We start from the raw sequence: 17,865 nt of genomic DNA on the forward strand, positions 1-17,865 counted from the left end.
TATCATATTATTTGCCGAAGAGGTGCATTAAGATAGTATCCGGATTTTGCTGAATCGACTCATTGCCCAGCCCTACCTTGTATTGGGTTGGGTTTTTTTCTTTTTGTTTTTTTTCCTGTTGTTGTTATTTACATTATTAATAATTAATAGATAGCATTTGTATAGTGCACATTTCCGCTCAACAGCAAGCTTTACCTGCTTTACAATCTATTTTATTACCCCTGCAGACCTCATAGCATTCTGAATCAATCTCAAATTGCAGGGGGGCATACAGTGCATACATGATTACGACCCTGTCTTAAGACAGCCACTTTTCTCCCCGACTGTGGGTCACCGTCGTAGACAAGTTCAACTGCACTTTTTTGCTCTGGGCGTGATCTAAAACCACACTGATCCTTTCTTTTATGAGTCAGTTGGAGGCCACCACTGGTAGTTCCTACTTATTTTCTCTCCCTCTGTTTTTTCCATCTGTTTGTCTTTGCTCTGGTGTGGTTTGCTCCTTCTTTCCTATCAAACATCTATCGTCCTTATCTCCCCTTCTTCTTTTTTTATGTTTGTTACTCTCTTGTAATACCTCTAATCTTCTGGCACTCATATGACCTTATGCAGTTGCGAGCGCCGTAAAACTCCTAGTAAAACAAAATTACTAAAACTGTTTGTCTTTGTCTTTCCCAGTCCTCCAGATCCATTATCACGGCGATGTGTTTCTCTTTACGCAGCAAAGTAAACTAAATCTTTTTTCCCTATTCTCCCAAAACTGTCAATGCACAATTTTTGGTATACTGGTATAGTAAATGACTTTCTGTTTTTTAAAAATTTGGTACATTCAGTTGAATCTGCTCCCACGATCACCTGTCCAAGATAATCACATCTGCAAATCGTCTCCTGAAAACTATTTTTTCCAACGCATACCTAACTAAAGAGTGCACTTTGGACAAAATAGTTCTGAGATGACGAAATGACCAAACAGAGTGTGTATTATTCCCCAACTGTCATTTTGTATGATGGGAGGGTCCCCCTGCTCACTGTTGCGTAATGAACGACGACGGGCACCGGGCGAAACGTCTGAATAGCAGCATTGTCAATGGCTGCAGTGCTGGCCCCCCCTCTCTCTCTCTCCGCCCTGAACAAACACGTCATCCGTGACTGACTGTGTGGTTCACACAACATTAGCGGTCCTTCCATTGTGGGAGAGGTGTGGGGGGGGGGAATATTTTGATGTCATCATTGAGCAGAGCGCCGGTCTTGGGTGTTGGCCCATAAAAAAAAACATTAAAGATCTTTGGGGGATGAAAGACAACAACAAAGGACAGTTGAAATAACCTGTATAAAAAGATATATCGAGCTGTTTGTATTTCTTTGAAAACTTCTCTCTCTGCTTTGCAAATATTTGAATTCAGGCTTGGTTATGAAGTTGATTTTCTTGACAGCTTTTGAAGAGTAATGTTTACATTAGTTTCTGTAGAGCATTTTTGCTCCTATGAGTTGCCTCTATGGTGAAAAGAGCGTTTATTCATTCATGCTTTGAAATAAAAGGGTACATTTTTTCCTTTCTTGGTCTCAGCTCCTGTTTGCAGGTCGTAGTTCTGAGTTTGTGTTTTGCCTTTAAAGTTCTCGAAAAGAATACATTTTCTTCCTTATGTAAGTGTACTTTAAGGTAGAAGAGGGCGGGGTCGGCAGATCATGAAAGGAGTATTGTGTAGTAATAATAGACAGCAGTATGCGTTTGCTGATTTCTCGTCTCATCTAAGAAGTACAGTCCAACCTGCTTTGACGGCCACCTGTAGAAGACTATTACCTGTTCATATGGCCATTTTTCACGGACCAACCTCTTGCATTAGAGGTGGGCAAAATCCGGATAAATATCCGGATAATAGGATAATCCTCAATAAGATATTATCCGAATTCAGACTCTTAACTCTCTTTTTTCCTGACCCGTTTGCCGAAGTGGGTGCACCCATTTGTTGAAATGATGCTACCCGTTTGTCGAAGTGGTTCTAACCAAATTTGCCGAAGTAGTTCATATCATATTATTTGCCGAAGAGGTGCATTAAGATAGTATCCGGATTTTGCTGAATCGACTCATTGCCCAGCCCTACCTTGTATTGGGTTGGGTTTTTTTCTTTTTGTTTTTTTTTCTGTTGTTGTTATTTACATTATTAATAATTAATAGATAGCATTTGTATAGTGCACATTTCCGCTCAACAGCAAGCTTTACCTGCTTTACAATCTATTTTATTACCCCTGCAGACCTCATAGCATTCTGAATCAATCTCAAATTGCAGGGGGGCATACAGTGCATACATGATTACGACCCTGTCTTAAGACAGCCACTTTTCTCCCCGACTGTGGGTCACCGTCGTAGACAAGTTCAACTGCACTTTCTTGCTCTGGGCGTGATCTAAAACCACACTGATCCTTTCTTTTATGAGTCAGTTGGAGGCCACCACTGGTAGTTCCTACTTATTTTCTCTCCCTCTGTTTTTTCCATCTGTTTGTCTTTGCTCTGGTGTGGTTTGCTCCTTCTGTCCTATCAAACTTTTATCTTCCTAAGCTCTCCTACTTCTTTTTTATGTATATTACTCTCTTGTAACATCTCTAATCTTTGGCACTTGTATGGCCTATTTTGTGTTGCAAGTGCCATAAAACTCTTACTAAAACTAAATTACTAAAACTGTTTGTCTTTGTCTTTCCCAGTCCTCCAGATCCATTATCACGGCGATGTGTTTCTGTTTACGCAGCAAAGTAAACTAAATCTTTTTTCCCTATTCTCCCAAAACTGTCAATGCACAATTTTTGGTATACTGGTATAGTAAATGACTTTCTGTTTTTTAAAAATTTGGTACATTCAGTTGAATCTGCTCCCACGATCACCTGTCCAAGATAATCACATCTGCAAATCGTCTCCTGAAAACTATTTTTTCCAACGCATACCTAACTAAAGAGTGCACTTTGGACAAAATAGTTCTGAGATGACGAAATGACCACTTCCCACTTCCCCCTTGCACTTTAAAAAAAAAAAAAATATTATCATAATGACACTGTCGAAGAGAACCACCTGTCTGAGATGACGTCTCCTCCCCGATCAAGTTATACTCTCTGGCTAGCTTGCTCCTTGTTCTCCTTTTGCTTTCGTCTTAACCCTTCCAGCCCCAAACGCGTATATTTTCAGCAGCGCTTGTACCTCCCTCCGTCCCAAGAGCGTGTATTCTCAGTTTCGGGGGTACCGAATTCGCGCATTTTTCGAAATAAGCAAACTTGATTAAACTTTAATTTTCTTATTACTTGTTCATTTATCTTTAAAAATTGGTATATGTTATTATCAAAGCTACATTACAAAGATACTACATCACTTTTTAGAAATAATGCCTCTTTTTCTGAAATACTGCTGTATTGGCTGGGACTGGGGTTAGGGAGTGCACAAAAATGGCTGGCACTGGAAGGGTTAATAAAAATAATAATAATAATAAAATTATTATTATTATTATTATGAATATAATAACAATAATAATGTAGGTCATTTCTATAGCGCCCACCACTACCGTGGGAACACTGCTCTAGGCGCTGAACATAAATGTATGTATGAACAAAATTCATGCTTGCACGCACACAGCGTGCACGCACACACTCTCGCGCGCACACACACACACACACACACACACACACACACACACACACACACACACACCTACTTGCTTATCACACGTGCACGTTTACACATGGTTACGGAATGAGCGCAATAAAAAATACGTAATAAAATAGTATGTAATACTTTTTCTTGAATAATATATCAGCATCTGTGGGTGGTTGGCAGGTGCTCTGGTGTGGTACGCTCCTTCTTTCCTATCAAACATCTATCCTCCTTACCTTTCCTTTTTCCTTTTTGTGTTTTTACTTCCTTGTAACACTTCTAATCTTCAGCACTTTTATGACTTTATTGTGTTGCAAGTGTCGTAAAACTCCTACTAAAACTAAAACTTCCCAACATCTTTGGTTTGGTTAAAGTATTTCAACATTGTAGGAAATAATGATCAGATGGATTGTCTAAATCTGTCTTTTTGCCGCAATGTTGTAAGTCTCTCATCCAGGGTTGGTTCCAGCAGGCTGGGATGAAGCAGCTTGCTTTCAAAATTATTTGATGATGGGGGCATCTTGTATATAAATATTTACAATCAGTCACTTGGGGGAAAATTTGGAAATTTAGGGCTGAGCTGCCATTACTACAAGTCATCAGCATGTCTGTAATTATAGACTAGTGCAGCATCTGTGGTGTAGTCATTAGGTGCTTTGCTGTTGCATGTAGGAGGAGGCACGAGTTCAAATCCCACGTGGGGAGAATTTGTATTGAGTATCTCTGTCTTTGTGCTGAGTGCTGAGCTCTTGTATCCCTCTCAGCCCAAGCAGTTAAAAAAGTGTCTTTAGGCCATTCCCAAAGGGGGGGGACATTAGCCATGTTCTTATGCACTGTAGAATTGTAAATGGGCGGATTCATCGATGTCACGCTCATAACTGTGCCTGAACTGCAACTGGGAACTGCTGCTTTTTCTTTCCTAATCCTTACTATCATTATTTTTCCTCCATTTCTTTTGTATGTTTGTCTCACTCTTGTGACGTGCTATTTCCGGGGTGCCTTGATAGTCGAAGCAGACTTTGTGCTGTTGAAGCCTGAGAGGTGAGCAGAGTAAGCCTGATTCCCTGTATGGACTTTTCTATTGACATCCACCCCTTTTCTCAGATAGATTAAGGGCTTAGCCTGTGGATGGTCCAGCGTCTGTGTTATCTCTGACACTAATCCCTCGTGGTAGGATTAGGCCCGGGCATCGATGCAGGTCTGGTTTATGGGTGGGGATTATGCCACAGCTCAGCCACACCAGCTGGACTGGTCGCTACCTCAGAGGTACAAAGTTCTATCTGACATTTTTGGCTGTTTTGAGTTACTAAGACCATGATGAGGTCAGAATGCAAATGTTCTATCTGCTCTATCAAAATTGTAAGATTATTCCGAGTTGTTATCAAAATATTCAAATAATGGCGTTCGAAAAAGTTTGACATTTTGTGAAACCTAAATATGTTTCCGTCAAATTTCACAAAACGAGGTACTGAACAGATAAAACTTTGTAATTCTGGGGAGCGAGGTATCTGTGAATGGCGGGTTTACCCCACCCAACAGGGTTGCCACGCCTTGTCAAGGACAGGTTGAGATTTGAGAAACCCGCTGAAAAGAAATAGAGGGCACAGACTACCCCAGATTACTAGTTATTTAAAAAGTTATTTTTAATTATGAATTTATTTACATCGAATTTTAATTGCATTTCAGCATTTTAGTGGTGGTGTTGACCAGAATCAGGCTGTGCAATGAACTGTTGCGAATGGAACCAACTTTTTTTTCGCGCGCTCATTTGACCTTATGCAGTTGCGAGCGCCTTACTGAAACAAAACAAAAGTTTACTAGTTGAGCCGAGTGGAGTTGATACAGAGAGGCTGATGGGAAACTCGCTTGTTGAAAGATGCGGCTGGCCTGTGGAATGTACAACACAAGGATGATGACTATGATATTCTCCTGTCCCCGTATAAAGACAAAGGGAACATTGTGCTTGTTTTCAAAATGCCAAATGTACTTTTACTGGGACTGGGAGGGATGTTAAATTTAACAAGAAAGAAAACAAACAGAACGTAACACTTTGCAGTCACACCCCACCAGCAGTACAAAATACATACCCCCATCTGGTCACCCAGCCAGGAGAGTGACTGCAACAGACTTTTCAGGCCTGGCGCAGAACTGCTCCAGGTGACTGGAATGGATAATTTTCACCGGCCGGCGCATTCTTGCACCAAGGGACCACAAAGTGTTAAGTGCTGTAATGTTCTCTTTTGTACAGATGTGGTAGGAGGGTAGCTTTTGTAGGTCCTACTTCTGTTCTTTTCCTCTATTGCTCCTGTCTGTGTCTTTCTGAATGGGTTGTTAGTGGGTCCTGTGGTATGGTTTGCTCCTTCTTTCCTATCAAACATCTATCATTCTTATCTCCCCTCCTCCTTTTCTTTTTTATGTTACTCTGTAGTTACACCTCTAATCTGCGGCACCTATATGACCTGACCTATTTGTGTTGCAAGTGCCGCAAAACACTTTCTAAAAAACTGCCAGTGTTTCTGTCTTGCCTTTTCCGTGCACTAAATGACTGTTGCTGTGCGGATGTGCTTTTGTACGGATGTGGTACGAGACCAGCTCTGATGTGCTTTTGTACGGGTGTGGTACGAGACCAGCTCTGATGTGCTTTTGTACAGATGTGGTACGAGACCAGCTCTGATGTGCTTTTGTACGGTTGTGGTACAAGACCAGCTCTGGTAGATAATAATGAATAATAATAAATGACATTTATATAGCGCTCAACCCCAAAGATCCTACTTCTGTTCTTTCCCTCTAATATATGCTCTATTGTTCCTGTCTATCTGTCTCGAACACCCGAACCCGTAATCGTTTATGGGTATAGAAGCCCCCTTCTAACTACCCTCTCTTGTTCCTGTCTGTCTGTCTGTCTTTTTTCCATGCACTAAATGACGGTAACTGTGTTGATACACTTTTGTACGGATTTGGTACAGGACCAGCTCTGGTAGATCCTTCTTCTGTTCTTTTCCTCTATTGTTCCTGTCTGTCTATTTGTCTGTGCCTGTCTGTCTTGTCTTTTTTGCATGCACTAAATGAGTTACTGTGTTGATGTCTGTCTGCCTGTCTGTCTGTCTGTCTGTGTGTCTGTGTGTCTGTCTGTCTGTCTGTCTGTCTGTCTGTCTGTCTGTCTGTCTGTCTGTCTGTCTTTTTTGCGTGCACTAAATGAGTTACTGTGTTGATGTCTGTCTGTCTGTCTGCCTGTCTATCTGTGTGTCTGTCTGTCTGTCTGTCTGTCTGTCTTTTTTGCGTGCACTAAATGAGTTACTGTGTTGATGTCTGTCTGTCTGTCCGTCTGTCCGTCTGTCAGTCTGTCTGTCTGTCTGTCTGTCTTTTTTCCGTGCACTTAATGTCATGACTGTTCCTGTTTTGATGTACTTCTCTTTACCCCCACTCACCTTGTGTGTTGTTGTCTTTCTCCGCAGCCATGTGTTCAGGTGGTGACCTTGACCTTGTCACAGAACCTTCTGTCGGAGGTGGGCACTCTGCGCAGAGGAGAATGGAAGCCAGACTCGTCACTCATTGCCATCATGGTGAGTAGGGAGTGAAGGTTTTATGTGGGTGGTTGGCGGGTGCTCTGGTGTGGGGTTTGCTCCTTCTTTCCTATCAAACATCCATCGTCCTTATCTCTGCTCCTTTTGTTTTTTGTATTATGTTGCTCTCAAGTAACACCTCTAATCTGCTGTACTTATATGACCTGTTTGTGTCGTAAGTGCCGTAAAACTCTTAGCTAAAACTGAAATCCGACTGAAGTTTTACTTGCCATTAGTTCAGTTGGTATCATGTCGGACTTGTCATGCAGATGGCCCTAGTTGAACGTCCCGGTAGGATACTCCCGATCTTGGGATGATTGAAGGGTTTCTTTAACACTTTGCCCCCACGACACTGATCAGCGGCGGTGTGATATAGCGTGTACCGCATATCTGTACCCTGGTATCCGCAAGGATACCCCACCCGACTGCCCGTTGTGTGACTGCCAGGATGAAACAGTACCACACCACCTCTTTAACTGCCCAGTACTTTGTGATCTGCGTAGCACCTACCTACCTGCCTCCCCAGACATCGGAAACACTCTATACAGCGACAAAGCACAGCTGATTAAAACCTGTCAATTCTTTGCCATATTGACAGACCGAAGGGCTAGAACCCAAATGGCCGCTGGATCAGTAAAGTAAAGTAAAGTACCCTGGTCCGTGGGGATAAATGTTGCGCCCTGCGGGGGTGGATAGTGTTAACATTCCTTTCAGACTAAGAATATTTGCTGGAAATGATGGACCGCCTTTTTTCACCCCCGTCATTGTTCCTCACTGCTAGCTATTCTGTCAGCTCTGTTCTCTCAGGTTTGGCTTGTTCCCTGGTGTGGGTGGTTAGAACGGGGGCTACTGTACCCGTAAACGTTTACGAGTTCTGGGGTTCGAGCCTCAGCTCGGTCCGACATTGTGTCCTTGGGAAAATCGCTTTACCAAAATGTCCCATTTGGCTTGGTCCTTTCAGAGATGGACGTTAAACGCGGGGAGGCCCCGCTTCGTTAAAAACCTAATGGTACTAAAGCTGTACCATTTCGCCATTTGGTTGCAAGGCACAACTGGTAGGTCCCACTTCTTTCCTATCCCTTTCTTTTGTCTGTCTATCCGTCTCACACCCCCCCCCCCAAGTGACAAAATGGGCTGGAGTCTGGTCTCACCAACAGCCCCCAGACAAAAAGCATCATCGATCCTCAGTCTGAGAGTCCCATTATGTGCACTGGTTATGCCAGGCTCGCCAACTGTCCAGAATTTACCAGGACTGTCCCGGATTCGACAATCGCGAGCGGCGAATTTGAGATGAGAGGGAAATATTAGCCCAGCTCACCAAAACCAGAGCCACTTGATTAAATTTTGTTCTTTGTTATGTAATCTGATATAATAGCGTTGGGTGTCCCTCATTGGGTTTTGACAAAGTTGGCGAGCCAGCTATGTGAAATCAATGATAACCAGGCTTTTTTTTTTTTTATTAATCTCTTAACTCCAGGTGATATTAGTTGTATTTTTCTCAGTGTACGCAGCTGGTTCGGGAATATGTTTACCACTGGATTGGTGGAGGTTTATTTTAGTGTATAGTGCTTTTTGCATACTTACGACCTTAGAGCATGCATCAAAATAATATTGAGTGTGTATCTAGCTTACGATTATTATTGTTTATATTGCTGCTCATTTATATTATGCATGTGATTATAAGTCTACGTGTGTGTGCATGTGTGTGCGCGCGCATGTGTGTGTGTGTGTGTGTGTGCGTGTGTGTGTGTGTGTGTACGTGTGTGTGTGTGTGCATGTGTGTGTGTGTGTGTGTGTGTGTAAGTACACGTGGTGAAACACCAAACCAATGTGCCAGGATCTGGACATAAAGATGTATCTTATCTTATCTTATCTTATACTGCGTCTGTAAATCTTAAGACGTACCCGAGCAGATATAATTTGATATACTGCCGATGCTAATCAATTTGTAATGTGTTCGTAAAATGTCATTTAAAGTTCACGCTCCTTTGTAAAGTGCAAAACTTTATCCAACTTTGGGGGCACCGCCGTGGGATCAATATTATGACCTTTAGTGGCCTGCGTAATGATTTTGAACTTTTGAGTTCGTCATTCATTGCTCAGGGCTGGTTTAGTCAAAAATGGAGAATAAGCATTTGTTTTATGCTCTACAGTTTAGTATCACTGACCTCCCAGAAATGCATGAATGTTTCTTTATCTTTTTAGTTGAATTTAAATTGTGGGTTCGAATCCTGTAAGGGGGCCAATGTTGTTTCCTTGGGAAAGTCATTTTACACAAATGTTCCTCTCTTCTCCCAGGTGGAAATGGGTACCCGGCTATAGACAGTGAACGATCTTGTCAGTTTGATAGTGTTTGAGCACGTGAAATCCGCAGCTTGCACTGTTTGCTTCCGCGGAAGCCGAGAATGTTTCTGAGTGTTCTCAGAGGGTCTGCTGGGGTAATAAATTAAAAGTTGTAAAGTTTATTGAGAATGCTGTAAAACGGGGATTTGAACAATATACATGCAATTGTTATTATTATTTTTATTATATTATTATTATTATTATTATTATTATTATTATTATTCATGGTCAAAATTCTGAATAATCTGTAAAATCCATCCCAGATTTTTTTCATTCATGAAAGTGAGGGAAAAGGGATCGCCCTGTTTTTGTGGCTAGTGATAGGGGCGCTCTGCTTTTTCTTTCTTTTTTATCATTGTTATTCATACTTTTGTTCCCTCTCCCACTTGAAATTGGGCTGTTATTATGCTGCTGCCTCACCATGATTTATGTCTTGAGCTATGTCATCTACAGCTAGGTCACTGTTGTAATATATATATACGAGCTTGCGTAAATGAACATTCTCAGTTTCAGATAAGGGCCGGGAGTAGGTCGATACTGCTGAGAAGTTTGTTCAATTGTTCGTGGCCGGGCCACAGATGTGGGTGACATACCGCTATAAATAGACACACTGTGTACCGTTTAGAACAGATGATGGGCTATTCTAGTGTAATCTCTCGAGATTACGCAAGTGGGTTGTCGAATGTAGGTCAGTGAAGATAAGTGATTGATATCATCGTCTTTACCGAAGGTGGAAAGGGTAAAAGTTGTGGCGGGTTTTGTTTTGTTTTTTTGTTCTGTTTATGACATCATTTCAGTCTTTGTCAATAAATCGGGTGGAAATGAAAAAGTTGTGTCGTTTTGTTTTTTGTTCTGTTTATGACATCATTTCAGTCTTTGTCAATAAATCAGTCAAGGCTTGATATTTCAACCAAAATGGAGTACTCTAATGACTAATGGTTAGCTCATAGTTGACAGCTGTGTGCTCCTACCCTATCTTATCTTCTTCAAATGATTTTTATTTTTTTTGTAGTTTTTTTTTTTTCTTTTGTAATAAATAAATAAATAGTTTGGATAAACAACAGATTAAGGCCTCTCTTCGACCCCTTTTCTTTTTCTCAATTGTGTGTTTTGTTATGCATTTAAGTTTTTTTGTTGTTGTTTTGTTTGTTTTGGGGTTTTTTTTGTCGGAGGGGGGGGGGGGGGGGTTCTCTTTTCTACTTTTTTGTTTTTTACGGGTTAGATTCTTTGGTAGTCAAAAAGTGAATCTAACAAAAAAAAATTTTTGGGGTGAAAGTTAAATTTTAGTATGAACAACATGTAGACGGTTTCTCAGCCTGTTTTATGTGGGTGGTTGGCAGGTGCTCTGCTGTGGTTTGCTCCTTCTTTCCTATCAAACATCTATTGTGGGTGTTTGGCAGGTGCTCTGGTGTGGTTTGCTCCTTTTTTCCTATCAAACATCTATCGTCCTTATCTCCCCATCTTCTTTATGTTTGTTACTCTCTTGTAACACCTCTAATCTTCTGGCGCTCATATGACCTTATGCAGTTGCGAGTGCCGTAAAACCTCTACTAAAACTTTAAAAAACTAAAACATCTATTGTCGGTATCTGTCCTTCTTTTTTGTATAGGTGACTCTTCATGTAACTCCTCTAGTGTTTGGCACTTATATGACCTAATTGTGTCACAAGTGCCTGAAAACTCTTTCTAAATGGGTGGTTGGCGGGTGCTCCGGTGTGGTTTTCTCCTTTTTTCCTATCAAACATCTATGGTCCTTATCTCCCCTCCTTCTATTTTGTGTTTGTTACTCTCTTGTAACACCTCTAATCTTTGACACTTATATGACCTTATTGTGTTGCAAGTGGCCGAAAACTCTTTCTAAAACATATTTCATAACTCCATCTGTCGTCCTTATCTATCCTCCTTCATGTAACACCTCTAATCATTGGTACTTATATTAATATGACCTAATTGTGTCGCAAGTGCCGTAAAACTCTTACTAAAACTAAAACTGCGTCGCAAGTGCCGTGAAACAAAACCCCAAAACATGTTTTTTTCCCCTTTGTTCCAGACGGAGCACAACTGCGTGCTGTTCCTGAAGGTGGAGGTTGACACGTCCGTGGCCAACCATCACTGCCTCTACGTCATGCAGGAAGGGAAGTAAGTACATCGGATCGGCACTTTTATGACCTTATTGCGTTGCAAGTGCCGTAAAACTCTTACTAAAACCCCCCAAAAAAGAACATCCGCTGGTTGGAGGGCGGCATTAGTAGGACTTTTTTTTTTTTTTTTTTTTTTAAATTTCTTTCTCTCTTTTATTCTGCCTGTCTGTCTCTCTGTCTTTAGGTTGTTTTTTTCTCTGAGCTTAACAACCGTTGTTTTCCCAATGTGCTTCTCCTTACTTAAAGGAAGTGGGTGGTTGGCGCGTGCTCTGGTGTGGTTTGATTCTTCTTTCCTATAAAAAAATCTATCGTCCTTATCTCCCCTCCTTCATTTTTATGTTTGTTACTCTCTTGTAACACCTCTAATATTATATTTGGCATTTATATCACTTTATTGTGTTGCAAGTGCCATAAAACATTTGCTAAGACTAAAGAATAAGCCTCGTCTGAGGTTTTAAATAATCCTTTTGTCATATTTATATATTTTTTATTTCTTCTTCCTGAAGAGTTCCTGTGGCTCCCAAAATCAACATAAATGGCATCTTAGACAGTGACAGCGTCCCCGCTATAAGACTGACCTACTTAGCCCACGTCAGTCTCCAGTCACACATCTCCTGGTAAGTGACCACACAGTCAGATGAATTGGGAATTGGGGGAGGAGTTGGGTTGTAACAGTTCCATCCGTTCACTGAAAAATCGCTGGAATTGTCAGTTTACCGTTTTGAGAACAACCTTTTATTTTGCATAAAATGAATTATTAAGCTTGTTTAGAGGATCAAAAGTGAAGTTCTTACTTTTGTCCAATGTAAGATTTTCGTCTCGTATACGACAAAACCAATCTTATATGTACCAATACGAAGCTGAAAATTTGAAGGGCTAATGTGGAAGGTTTTTTTTAAAAAGCAAGAAAAAGCTGTTTGGGATTTATTGTGATTTAAGTTCTGATTTTTCTCAATACATCTAGTTGTTGGATCTTGAGAACCGAGTTCTGCTGTCCCTGGAATCTTGTGAACCTTCTGTCGGTCGCAGAAAAATATTGTTAAATTGTTAACTACATTTATTCAACCAAAGCCACTTCATTCTCCCCCCGCCACCCCAAATGTCTGCAATGTATCAGTGTGTGTTCATGCTGCGGATCAGTTGCCAAAAACGTCTGACCTGGAAAGTGCTATTGCTCGTATGAGAACAGTAGACGCAATAAGGGAGGATCAATATATTGCACACCGCTGCTGCATAATTTATTCATGTGGTTGAATGGGCAGACAGATTGTCTGGGCTTGTTGGAAGTTTTTTTTGCATTTCCTGCTTGATATTGTTGGGGGGGGGGGGAATTTACTCTTTCGTTTTCTTCTGAGAGTATTTGTTAAGATAACTTATATTTAAATTGCTTTTCGATAGGCTGTGACTCTGCTTTTTAGTTGCTGGAGTGACAGGATGAATTTACGAGCTGGATTGATTCGGGTGGAAAGCAGACAGGGGGTGGGGGCGGTTCAGTCCTGTCTGTTTTCGTGGAAAAGAAAAAGAATAACAGGCTGTTCCAGAAGTTGCATCACATTAACTGCCCACTGCTTGTGTAAAAAAAACCAAAAAAACTTGAACATTTTTTATTTATTTTTAAATATGAAAAGTTCATAAACAGGAATGCAGCCTTGTTTGGGAAAGTAGCCATTGTGTAAAATTTTGTTTTGTTTTGTTTTTGGTTTTTGGTTTTTGGGGGATTGTTTGTTTTCTTGTTTATATTTATTATTATTTTTTTTTCATTTTGTTTCTTTGTTTTGGTTTGGTTGGGGGGGGGGGGGCATTTGGTGTGCCTCTTTCAATATCAGAACCTATAGAAATGAACGGTAATTATTATTTGAAGATTTTTTCCTGAAGTTTGTGTCAAATGTAAAACATAATGTGTGTACATTATTTTGATTTACTGGCAAAAAAAAAAGTTTTGGCAAATTGAATTTTCCATTTGTTGCCTGATGATTGTTTGGAGTAATCATCGTTGTCAGTTCTAAGTGATGTGATTTTTACCTTCTCGACTGATGTCTGTGGGTGGTTGGCGGGTGCTCTGGTGTGGTTTGCTCCTTCTTTCCTATCAAACATCTGTCGTCCTTATCTCTCCTCCTCCTTTTTTGTGTATGTTACTCTCTTGTAACACCTCTAATCTTCTGGGGCTCATATGACCTTATGCAGTTGCGAGCGCTGTAAAACCTCTACTAAAACTTATCTGACCTTATTATGTTGCAAGTGGCGTAAAACTCTTACTAAAACAAACTCTCCCCCTCCCCCCAAAGCTTCCTGTCGGTGAGAGATGAGCTGGTGGTGGCCACAGAGGACGGCTGTCTCAACAGACTGCGCTGGACGGGCAACAAGAACGAGAAGGCCACGCTCCACCTCAAGGACATCCCCATCTCCACAGACCTGCAACAGTTCAGAGGTCAGCCGCCGATTTTTTTTGGTTTTTTGTTTTTGTTTGTTTGTTTTTATTTTGTAATTTGGGGTGGCGATGGGGGGTTGTTTTGTTTTGTTTTTCATTGGTGGGTTGTTTTTTTGTTTTGTTTTGGGTTTTTTCTTGGAGGGCCTGTTTGTTTGTTATTATTTATATACCCCGATCAGCACAATTTAGATCATTTCTGAGGTGGGCTACTTTGACCTTTGACCTTCCCTGTCAGGGTTAGTCCGGGCTGAGTGGGTTACAACATCCTGGGAGACGGGGGTAGATAAAGAACTTTCTCCACTTTATTTAGAATTGAACTTACGTCTTCTCCGTACGTCTTCTCCGTGCGACGGTGAAAAGCCTAGCCATCACACGCCACGGACGCCAGTGAAGTTGGACATGAGTTTGCTGTATAGTTACTACCTCCTGTTATTAACTGTCCTGGGCAACAACGTCATTGCACACCGGACAGGTCCATAAGTGCTCAGTTCCCCCCAGCACCAAAGCCCGCAAGGTATCCATACTGATTGTTCCAGAGGCTGTCTGATTACGGCGACATCTTTCCTTTCCTGATAATTGTTCCTTTCTTCCTTCTCCCCTCTCTATCCCCATTTCCAGCATCCTAATGATTGCGTGGTGTTCTGCTGTCTCCCTGTCTTCCTCATCCCGCAACTTTTTCCTCCAGGGTCTCCAAAACTTCACCTTTGGGCTGTACTGTTATAATGTTTTATTGTATTTTAATATACACGTACTGTTCGAGTCAGTCATGTGTGATGGGATGGGAGTTTGATTGCCTCCCTTGAGTGTTAGTTTATGGAGTGTGTCCAGTAATATAGGTTGTAAAGTGCAGGGAGCTTGCTGTTGAGCGGGAACATGCTCTGTACAAATGCTATTTTTTCTTCTTATTTTATTATTATGAATGTTGTTATTTTTATTATTACTGCTATTATTATTATTATTATTATTATTATTATCATATAATTATTTTTAAAATTATTATTAGTATTATTATTATTATTATTATTATTATTATTATCATATAATTATTTTTAAAATTACTATTAGTACTAGTAGTAGTGGTTGTAGTATTATCATATTATTATTCATCCATCTGTCTGCTGGGATGTTGTAAAGATTGTGTGCAGCTCAGCCAAGGTCAGTCCCGACAGGCAGGTCGAAGCAGCCTTCCTCTGAAAGGAGCTAAATTTTGTCAGTGGTGCTGTTGAACATTCGCTTCTTCTTTCCTATCAAATGTCTATCGTATTTTTCTCCCCTCCTTTTTTTGTGTGTGTGTTACTCTCTTGTAACACCTCTAATCTTCGGCACTTATATGACCTTATTGTGTAGCAAGTGCCGTAAAACTCTTACTAAAACTAAAAAAACCATTTTCAATCAATCAGCCAATCATTTTGTGAAGTTGAAGTCTTAACATAAATATTTCGGTGTGTTTTTTGTTTTTGTTTTTTATTGTGAAGTGCTCTTTGAATCCTTATAATGCTATGCCCAGCAAGATAGAATATTGACGAAGAACTTTAGATTGTGTTCTTGCTAAGAGTTTGGGTTTTTTTGGTTTTTCTTAATTCTTTTCTGAAAGTACATTTTCTGTTATATAAATCATACACTCTTTTATCTCTAGCGTTGCATGACCAGTAAAAGTAAGGTTAGTAAGCACAAAATGTTAACTCTGCTAGGAACAGCACGGCTTCTTTAAAATTACTGAACGTATCGTTCACTTACTTACTCGTTAAACTGAACCCAAGTCACCTTGACCGTCCCCATTTTTAATGACAGTGAAAGCAGTTAATAACAAAGAGTGAGCTTAAGAAGAAGTCACATTTTCACTTTTAAAAAAAAAAAAAAAAAAAAAGGAGATACGACAAGAAAGCATTGAGGTCGCAACTTGTTGAACTAAACCCAAGTGACCTTGACCTTCCCCAGCGGCGCGCCTGTCGCACACGGACTGCCACGTGGTGGAGATGGAGTACAGCCCCACGCTCGGCGGCTACAGCATGGTGCTCTCCTCTGGCCGCGCTGTCTTCGTCATCCCGCCATCCAACAGGGGAGAGAAGACGGTGAGACTCTTCGCCGTTTGCGGGCAGTATTGTGTACAGACGTAACTCAAAAGTTTACCAAAAATAAACTACGTCTGTATGCAATATTCTGCTGTAATCTGACAAAACGCCCTTTTTTTCCCCCCCCCATTTTGGCGCCAAAATTTTTAATTTGCTGAATCTGATTAGTAACTTTACTTCTGTGAAAAAATCATAGTGAAACTGTAACTAGTTTTTGAATAAATTCAAATTCAAATTTCAGAATCACTCTATTTTAAAATGTGAAACTGCTTGTCAGCTTACAGCAACACTGCTTTGAGATGTCCCTGATAGGAACGGTTTAGTTAACGTTTCTGTCCTAGCTGTCTGTCTGCACAGTCAAAATTGTCCCAGACGACCCCCTCTTGTTGAGGAGAAATGCTTGTTGTCTGAGACAGGTGATTGTCTTGGACAGTGTTATGATATGGGACATTGTACGGGGGGGGAAATAAGAAGTGGCCGTTTGTACAGGTGATTGTCTTGGACAGGTGGCCATTAGATCAGGTTCATCTGTATTTTACTATACTGCTGAACAAAGGTCCCTCTCCATATCTAAAACTGTTACAAAAGTGTCCTCTATAACTTAAACAGTTACAAGATTGTCACCTTAACTCAACAAATACAAATTACAAAATTGTCTCTATAACTCCAACAAATGCAAATACAAAATTGTCTAACTCCAACAAATGCAAATTACAAAATTGTCTCTCTAACTCCAACAAATGCAAATTACAAAATTGTCTCTATAACTCCAACAAATGCTAATTACAAGATTGTCTTTATAACTCCAACAAATGCAAATACAAGATTGTCTCTCTAACTCCAACAAATGCTAATTACAAGATTGTCTTTATAACTCAACTATAAATGCATGGATTGTCTTTATAACTCAACTATAAATGCATGGAACGAAAATGTCATTGGAAGACTATGGTCTTGCAAAATGCTGATTTTTTTTTTCATTCCCCAGACGGCCAACGGCGTGTGGGCTCAGGAGGTGAGCAACGCGTCCAGTGTGGCGGTCAACCACAGGTACAGACTCATCGCCTTCGGATGTCAGAGGTGAGCACTCACGGTCGTCTTCTTCCCACGTTTTGGGGACAGTTTTAAGTTTGACTTTTTATGAGTGACTGACAACATTTTACTCTCGATTGGTTAATTGTTTGATGTCTGCGGTGTTCTGGTTGGGCTTTTTATCATTGCCAACAGTTACAGAAGACCAGAAGACTTGAGTTCAATTTTGGGTGTTTGGTAGGTGCTGGGGGTTGTTGTTGTTTTTTGGTAAGCGTTTTACAGTGCTCGCGTAAGGTTATATGAGCGCAGGGGACACATTAAACATTTTCAGTTGGTAGGAAATTTTGAATTTTGCTCAGGTGGCAGCTGAAGCCTACTCTTATTGATTTTAAACCCCCCAAGGGATCTTTAATGTGCGCAGCTTGCACACAGGTCTGGTGTGGTTTGCTCTTTACTTTGTTTGTTACTCTCTAGTAACACCTCCATTCTTTTTCAGCACTTCTTTGTTCTATTTGGGTTGCAAGTGCCTTAAAACTGTACCTAAAACGAAACTTGACGTTCACAAAGGTTTACATCATTTAGACTTAGTGCACCGTGTTATGACGGGTAATGTTTAGGCTAGTCAGACAACATGTGTGTGTGTGTGTGTGTGCATT

General features: G+C 40.7%; 1 protein-coding gene across 1 annotated transcript in view; it reads left to right on the top strand.

The window, feature by feature from the left end:
* LOC101858374 (guanine nucleotide exchange factor subunit RIC1) overlaps window positions 1-17,865 on the top strand; it is a 91,351-nt gene that overhangs the window by 11,969 nt on the left and 61,517 nt on the right. The window contains exons 2-7 of the mRNA XM_035973232.1: window positions 7,087-7,194; window positions 11,587-11,675; window positions 12,184-12,294; window positions 13,963-14,105; window positions 16,044-16,177; window positions 17,166-17,257. Coding sequence (XP_035829125.1) covers window positions 7,087-7,194; window positions 11,587-11,675; window positions 12,184-12,294; window positions 13,963-14,105; window positions 16,044-16,177; window positions 17,166-17,257 — 677 coding nt within the window. The remainder of the gene's footprint in view (window positions 1-7,086; window positions 7,195-11,586; window positions 11,676-12,183; window positions 12,295-13,962; window positions 14,106-16,043; window positions 16,178-17,165; window positions 17,258-17,865) is intronic.

This window comes from Aplysia californica, unplaced genomic scaffold, assembly GCF_000002075.1.
Source record: "Aplysia californica isolate F4 #8 unplaced genomic scaffold, AplCal3.0 scaffold01073, whole genome shotgun sequence".
In the NCBI taxonomy this organism is placed as follows: Eukaryota; Metazoa; Mollusca; class Gastropoda; order Aplysiida; family Aplysiidae; genus Aplysia; species Aplysia californica.